Source organism: Nicotiana tomentosiformis, chromosome 5 (genome assembly GCF_000390325.3).
Source record: "Nicotiana tomentosiformis chromosome 5, ASM39032v3, whole genome shotgun sequence".
Lineage (NCBI taxonomy): Eukaryota > Viridiplantae > Streptophyta > Magnoliopsida > Solanales > Solanaceae > Nicotiana > Nicotiana tomentosiformis.
The window spans coordinates 48,749,515-48,757,635 of record NC_090816.1 but is presented as its reverse complement, the minus strand read 5'-3'; the positions used below and the strand labels follow the sequence as shown (position 1 = coordinate 48,757,635).

The following is an 8,121-nucleotide window of genomic DNA, read 5'->3' as shown; positions in this document are numbered from 1 at the left end:
ATCTGCAGTGGTTCTCGAGTTAGATGTTGTCTCTGCATTATCAGTGCAGGTTGCCACATTGGCCAACCAAGTCAATAAGATAACCTTAGTTATTAACAAGCAACAAGCTCAGCCAGTGCAACGTGTTCAGATATTTTGTTAAGTTTGTGGAGAGAGTCGCACGAGCGACTTATGCCCAGCTAATCCAGAGTCTGTCTATTTTATGGGTAATGCAAATAGGGGCCAGACAAACCAGTATGGGAATACTTACAATCCTAACTGGAGGAACCACCCAAACTTCTCTTGGGATGGAAACTAAGGTGCTCAGAATCAGTACAGGCCACAAGCTCTTCAACAGCAATATAGACCACCATAGGTTGAACAAACTATAAACCCGACGAGTCACATTGAGGAGATGCTAAAGAAACTGATGGCTGACCAACAGGCCCAAGCAATAACGATGAGAAATTTGGAGCGATAAATGGGGCAACTTGCCAGTGCCCAAAATACTCGACCAGTTAGAACTCTTCCAAGCAATACTGAGGCTAATCCTAAGGCATCTATTAATGTTGTGTCATTGAGGAATGAGAGACGGTTAGAAAAAGTCCCATCAAAAAAGAGAAAGCAAGTGACCTTTTATGAGAAATCGGCCACCATAGAAGAAGAATTAGAAAAAGCAAATGAGTTAGAGAAGCCAGCTGAAGAGGCGGTGGCTAAGCAACCCCCACCATTAGTTGCGAGGCCACCACCTCCGTTCCCTTAGAGATTGCAGAAAGTGAAGGATAATGCGGCCTATAAAAAGTTTCTTGATATTTTGAAGCAGGTGCAAATCAATATTCCACCGGTACACATCCTGCAAGAAATGCCCAAATATGCCAAATACATCAAGGACATAGTGGAAAATAAGAGGAGGTTGACAGAGTTCGAGACTATGGCACTCACTGAAGAATGTAGCCCAAGAATTCAAAGTAAGCTACCTCAGAAATTGAAGGATCCAGGTAGTTTCACTATCCAAATCTCGATTGGTTAGCACGTTGTCGGCGAGCTTTGTGTGATTTTGGGGCAAGTATCAATTTAATGCCACTATCTGTGTTCAGAAAGTTGGGGTTAGGTGAGCCACGCCCAACCACGGTGATTTTACAGTTAGCTGATCGCTCTTTTGCTCATCCTGAAGGAGTGATTGAAGATGTGTTAGTTCAAGTGGGTTCTTTCATATTCCCTATTGATTTCATTATCTTAGACTATGAGCCTGATCAGGAAGTCCCATTTATTTTAGGGCATCCATTCTTAGTCATGGGCCGAGCTATTATTGTTGTATGCAAAGGAAAGATGACGATGAGAGTGGGTGATCGAGTGGAGGTATTCAATGGATATAAAGCACTCAGATTTCCAGCCCACTATGAAGAGCTATCCATGATTTTTATGGTGGAAAGTGATGTGACATCATTGGTGCATTATATGAGCCCCATAGATCCTCTTGAACAAGCCTTGATTGGGGATGAAGAAGACAATGAAGATGAAATGATGGAAGAAATTGAGCAAGTACTTACCATGTCTTGCAGTTATGTCCATGGGTTTGGGAGATTTGAGGAGTTGGACAGACCTGTTACTCTGACCCCTCCTAAGCCATCTATCGAAGAAGCTCTAAAGCTAGAGCTTAAGCCCCTTCCAGCGCATCTGCGCTATACTTATTTGGGAAGCTCTGAGACTTTGCCAGTGATTATCTCATCCAGCTTGACCGATATACAAGAAGAAAAATTGCTCAGAATGCTTCGTGAGCATAAAAAGGCTATTGGGTAGACAATTGCTGACATCAAAGGAATCAGCCCATCATTTTGCATGCATAAAATCTTTCTGGAAGATGGACACCGCCCTAGTGTTGAGCAACAACAGAGATTAAATCCCATTATGAAAGAGGTCATGAAAAAGGAAGTAATTAAGTGGTTTGATGCAAGTATCATCTTCCTTATTTCTGATAGCAACTGGGTAAGCCCAGTGCAACGTGTGCCTAAAAAGGTGGGATGACTATTGTAGAGAATGAGAAAAATGATCTAATTCCTACTCGCATCGTGACGGGGTGGAGATTTTGCATTGAATACAAAAGGCTCAACAAAGCAAGTCGCAATGAACACTTCCCATTTCCATTCACTGACCAAATGTTAGACAGATTGGCGGGGCATGAATATTATTGCTTCCTTGATGGTTATTCGGGGTACAATCAGATTGTCATATGCCTAGAGGATCAAGAGAAGACCATTTTACTTGTCCTTCTGGTACTTTCGCTTTCAAGCGAATGCCGTTTGGCTTTTGTAATGCGCCGACCACTTTCCAGAGGTGCATGATGGATATTTTCACTAATATGGTGAAAATATTTGCGGAAGTCTTCATGGATAATTTTTCAATCTTTGGGTCTTCTTATGATGACTGTTTGAAGAATTTGGGCAAGGTGTTGGCCCATTGTGAAGAAACAAATTTAGTGATAAATTGGGAAAAATTCCATTTTATGGTACAAGAAGGTATCGTGTTGGGCCATAGAGTGTCAAGGAGTGGCATTGAAGTTGATAAGACGAAGGTAGAGGCGGTTGAAAAATTAACTCCACCCATATCTGTGAAGGGTGTCCGGAGTTTCTCGGGACACGCGGGGTTCTATAGACACTTTATTAAGGATTTTTCAAAAATTGCTATTCCTTTATGCAGGTTGCTTGAAAAAGATGTAACCCTTAATTTTGATGAAGCCTGTTTGAAGGCATTCGAGGAGCTCAAAAAGAAGTTGGTGGGTGCCCCCATTATTGTGGCACCGGATAGGTCCTTACCATTTGAACTTATGTGTGATGCAAGTGACCATGCTATTGGGGCAGTGCTAGGCCAGAGGAAGGACAAAATGTTTTACTCCATATACTATGAGAGTAAGACTCTTGACGATGCACACCTGAATTACACCACCACTGAAAAGGAGTTGTTGGCCGTTGTGTGGGCCTTTGAGAAATTTCGGGCGTACTTGGTGGGAACAAAAATCATTGTCCATACCGATCATGTGGCAATCAGAAATTTATTTTCAAAAAAATAATCCAAAGCTAGATTGATGCACTGGGTTTTGTTGTTGCAGGAATTTGATGTAGAAATATGAGATCGGAAGGGCACAAAAAACCAAGTAGCCGACCATCTATTAAGACTGGAAAATCACGAGCATGTGGAGGAAGGTGGACAAATTAAGGAGGCATTTCCTGATGAGCAACTTTTTGCTATCACCTAAGATCCCCCCCCCCCTCCATGGTACGCGAACTATGTGAATTATCTTGTGAGTGGGATACTTCCTCCTGAAATTGAATCTGAAGCTAGAAAGAGGTTTCTACATGATGAAATTTTCTACTACTGGGATGAGCCATTCTTGTAAAAACAGTGTGCTGATCACTTGATGAGAGGTGCATTCCAGAAAAAGGAGGTGGAATTAGTGTTGTATGATTGTCATGCCTCACCTTATGGGGGCTATCGTGGAGGCGATAGGACAACTGCAAAGGTGTTAAAATCCGAGTTCTATTGGCCAACATTGTTCAAGGATGCCCATGCATTTGTTAAGAAGTGTGACCAGTGTCAAAGAACAGGGACTATCACAAAGAGGCATGAGATGCCTTTGAATAACATCCTGGAGGTAGAGATTTGATATGTGGGAGATAGACTTTACGTCACCGTTCTCATTATCCAGAGGAAACAAATATATCTTGCTAGCAGTTGACTACGTGTCAAAATGGGTAGAAGCAATCGCATTGCCAACAAATGATGCCAAGGTGGTAGCCGCTTTTGTGAAGAAGAACATATTATCGAGGTTTGGGACTCTACGTGCCTTGATTAGTGATGAAGGGACATATTTTTGCAATTGGTTGTTGAATAATCTTCTAGCTAAATATGGGGTCCACCATAGAGTTGCCACGACATATCATTCGCAAACAAGTGGACAAGCTGAGGTGTCCAACAGAGAAATAAAGAAAATATTAGAGAAGACAGTGAGTGTGAATAGGAAGGATTGGGCTACAAAGTTAGATGATACCTTATGGGCATATAGAACTGCATACAAAACACCAATTGGGGCATCGCCGTATAAGCTTGTTTATGGGAAGGCATGTCACTTGCCTGTTGAACTTGAACATAAGGCGTACTGGGCAGTTAAAAAGTTAAATATGAACTTTGAAGCCGCGGACGAGAAGAGGCTCTTGCAGTTGAATGAGTTAGATGAGTTCAGGCTGCACTCTTATGAAAATGCTAAGAGTTACAAGGAGAAGACAAAAAGATGACATGACAAGCGTATCAAGCCACATCATTTTGAACCGTGCCAACAAGTACTATTGTTCAACTCTATGCTCAAGCTATTTCATGGGAAGTGGAAGTTAAAATCGAGGTGGGAAGGTCCATTTAAGGTGGTGAGAGTCACTCCTTATGGTGTAATTGAGATGCGCACTCTAAATGGTGAAAGAAAATTTTTGGTGAATAGGCAAAGAGTCCAGCACTATTGGGGAGGAATTATTGATCGTGAGAATACCAAAGTAGTACTCGCAGATGAGTAAGCAAGGCCATGGGTCGTGCCGCGCTATTAAATCAGGCGCTTGTTGGGAGGCAACCCAATTTTTATTGCTTTCATAGCTTAGTTTTTCAATTTTTTTTTAGTTAGAGTAGATTAGAATTTTTGTTATCTTTATAGGCATAGAAATCATAGATAGAATGGTGTAGAGTGTATAAATTAGATATATAAAGTGCTCGGGGAGGGGGGGGGGGTAGGGGATTTCATACAACAAAAAATAGAAAATCATCAGAACAATGCCCAGGCCAGTGCCTCACGCTGCCTGGGGCGCAGTTTACAGAAAGTTCGGACCCCCAGCGCCAGGCCTAGCATGGAGCGCTGGGCTAGGGGTCAGGTATGTATTAAATTTTTATTTCTTTTTATTTTATTTATTTATTTGATTAACCCATACCCAATAACCCAACCCATCTTCACTTAAAAACAAATTCAACATAATTCTAACCCCTCCCCATCTCACCCGTAAATCTCTCTCTCTCCCCCTCTCTCTCAAACTCCTCTCTGCTCGCGTTTCTTCTTCCTCCCCTCTCTCAAGTTTTTCATGCTTTTCTCTTGCTCTCATCCTAAATCCTACAGATATGTTTCTCTTCTTCTTTTTCTTCTTCTTTTCTTTTAGTTGGTAGGTAATAATGAACACCCCCTTCCCAAATACCCTATCCCCAAATTCCCCCATAATTATTTCTTAGAGTTTTTTTTATGGTGGGTGGGTATAATGAGAATGAAATTTGTTGACAACACTTGATTGTTGTATTATATACGGAATAGTAAACTAGAATTCCCTCTACTTCGTTGAAATTTGGGAGGGCCACCGTGTTCCACCATTGTCGAATTAAGTTGCACACACTTCATGCCCACCACGTGTTTGCTAAATTGTTTGAATAAGTACTTTGTGCACCGGTGAAGTCTGAGTAACCGAGTGTAGTTGTATGTGATATCGGGCTAAGTGTGGGGTGTTTGGGGGTGGTTTTACATAATTCAGAGCTTGGTTTTAATGTGCACATATCGCCCATACCATATATCTTGTATTATGTATATTTTAGCACTTTGTTAGAATTAGCTAGTGCAGTGTATTCGTTGTAGAGATTAAGGACTATATGTTATTTGCTTGCCTTAAGGCTACATCACTTCGCCATGATCGACCACTTGACTTGTGTGGCATAGTTAGTGAATCTAATTGTGCGGCATGGGGAAGTCTTGAGTACCCATTGCCTTGTGGTTTAACACTTGTGCGTTTAACACCAAGATTGTGAGTCTATTACAGTGAGTCTTCAGTTTTAAGTGTGGGGACATCTTTGACTCTCACGATAACCTTAGACGGATTTCTTGATTTATTCTCACATTCATGATTATTTGTGTTGTAGGTTGCTATGGTTCGTGATAGTGCGAACAAGGGTAAGGGAGTAGGGAAGTCCTCAATCACTGCTCCAGCATCTAAAAAGTGCAAGCAATGAGAAGGATCGTCTGGGCAAGCGAAAGGGAAACAAGTTGCCGATGGATCAAAAAATGGAACCATTGCGATCGAGAACTTGTTTGGATCTAGTTCGTGATAGTGCCATCCAATGGCATAGGGACTTTGTGCCATATGTGTGGTATGTCTCCGAGATGGGTATTAATGTGAAAACTTTTGAAAAGAACTTCCCGGACGTGCTTTCCCGGTTGCAAGAACTGAAAATGCATAAATTCCTAGAGTGCCTCGGCCATGAGAATTTGAGCATGGTGTGAGAATTGTATGCCAATTGGAATGCGGACTTAGTCACGTCATGGGTCCGTGGAAAGAAGGTGCCAATTGATAGGCAGTCCTTATTTGAATTTTTGGGAGTTGATAACTCTAACCTGCGGAGGCTACAAAAATTTGTCAAAAGCCCAAGCTACACGACGATACGTCACACTCTTTGTGGCGTCGATTCAAATGCCAAGAGGACCAGAACTAAGGGCGATGCCCATCTTTAGATGATCCGCTTCGATTGCAACAAGACCGTTAAGGTGTGGAAAAATTTCTTGCAGGCCCGACTCATGCTGGTTGAACACAACAGTGAATGCACTCGAGCTCGAGTATGTGTGATATTTTTTCTGATGACTGGGCGACCCATCAATGTGGATGATATAATGCTAGGGGAGATGGCCCGCACACGATTTGGGCGGCAGATCAAGAGATTCTTCTTTGGAAACTTGCTCACACAATGCATGCTATCCCGGGAGGTGCTTGAATACCCCAGGCATGACGAGGTTGTGGAGGCTCCTAAGGGGTTGATGGACATCACATCTTTGTTGGAGACTACGTCTAAGCTTAGCCAGGCAACACGGAATGAGAGGGATGAGAACTTCAACAGGTATCTCTATAATTCATTAAATGTGATCATGAGCAGGATGGGTGTATCGGACGAGGAGCGTATGCATCTACGCAATGATTTGTCTAGTTCTTCCAAAGAGATATTGGGGATTGCACCTGGCTGTCCCGTTCACCCGTCAGAGGACGAGAACACTTACAAAAGTTCCGACACTGAGGATGAGATTGGTGATGAAGTCACTTGGCCCATGGCTTTGGTGCCCCTGGGAGCTGATGATGATGATGATCTTGGAGCTGCGGTTGGCGGGCATTCTGAGGAGAAGGAATCTGACTAGCAGGGGGTTTTTCTTTTCACCCTACTTTGCTTTACATTTTTACGTTCATCGGGGACTATGCATATGCTAAGTGTGGGGTGAGGGAACTACTTCTTGTGATGTAAATTGTATAAATTTATTTCTTTTTATTAGTTTTTTTAGGAACCCGTAGTAGACTTAGTCTAGTTTTAGAAAGAAAAAGAAAAAGAAAAAAAACTAAAATAGAAAAAAGAAAAAAAAATTAGAAAAAACTCGGATTTTTTCCGATGATGGATCTTTTGGACAATTTTCTTTAGGGATTAAATTCCGATTAAAAAACACCAAACCAATTTTTTTTAGGATAGTTAGGTAGTATCCCTTGGTTTTCTTTGGGCGCCGGTTCTTTTTCAAGGGTGTAGCTCGAACCGGGTACTTTGTTTTTCTTTTTAGGAGTAGGTTAGGAAGAAACTGAGTTTCTTTGAGGTACCCATTGACGTGTTTGGTGCTCTCACATTAGGTTATGGCATGTGCTCTGTCTTCCCATGCATTTGATTTGAATTGTGATGCCTGAGTAAAATAAATAGCCTGCTATGTGACGCCTTTTCTCAGTTGTTTGACTTGTATGCCACATAGTGCAATATTGCTTAAAATCTCTCAATTATATGTGCTTGATTGACTTGAGAGTTGAACAAAACCATCTTGATTAAGTAATGTGCAATGTGTGTGTGAGGAATTGTGATATTTTGTGCTATCCTGTGTAGTCTAGAACTTGCCCCGTGTGTTAATCGAAGCGAAATCATTAAGTTGTGCTAGTCTAGGAGATGACGTAGGCGTTTCTTACTTGATCATAGATGTGCTTGTCACTTAAAAGTAAAAAATTTTCGTTGCTATCCCCTTTGAGCCTATAGACCTTTTCTTTGGCACCAACATTACAAGTCGTATCCCTATTTTGTTCTTAATTTGAGATTGTTGAACCTTTACCTCCTAAGGTA

At 41.7% G+C, this 8,121-nt stretch overlaps 1 protein-coding gene across 1 annotated transcript; it reads left to right on the top strand.

The window, feature by feature from the left end:
- The first annotated feature begins 841 nt into the window (after positions 1-841).
- Positions 842-1,779, top strand: LOC138892309 (uncharacterized). Its single transcript, XM_070176016.1, has 2 exons — positions 842-977; positions 1,154-1,779. Exons 1-2 carry the CDS (start codon positions 842-844, stop codon positions 1,777-1,779), a joined length of 762 nt encoding a protein of 253 aa, XP_070032117.1.
- Positions 1,780-8,121: the final 6,342 nt, after the last annotated feature.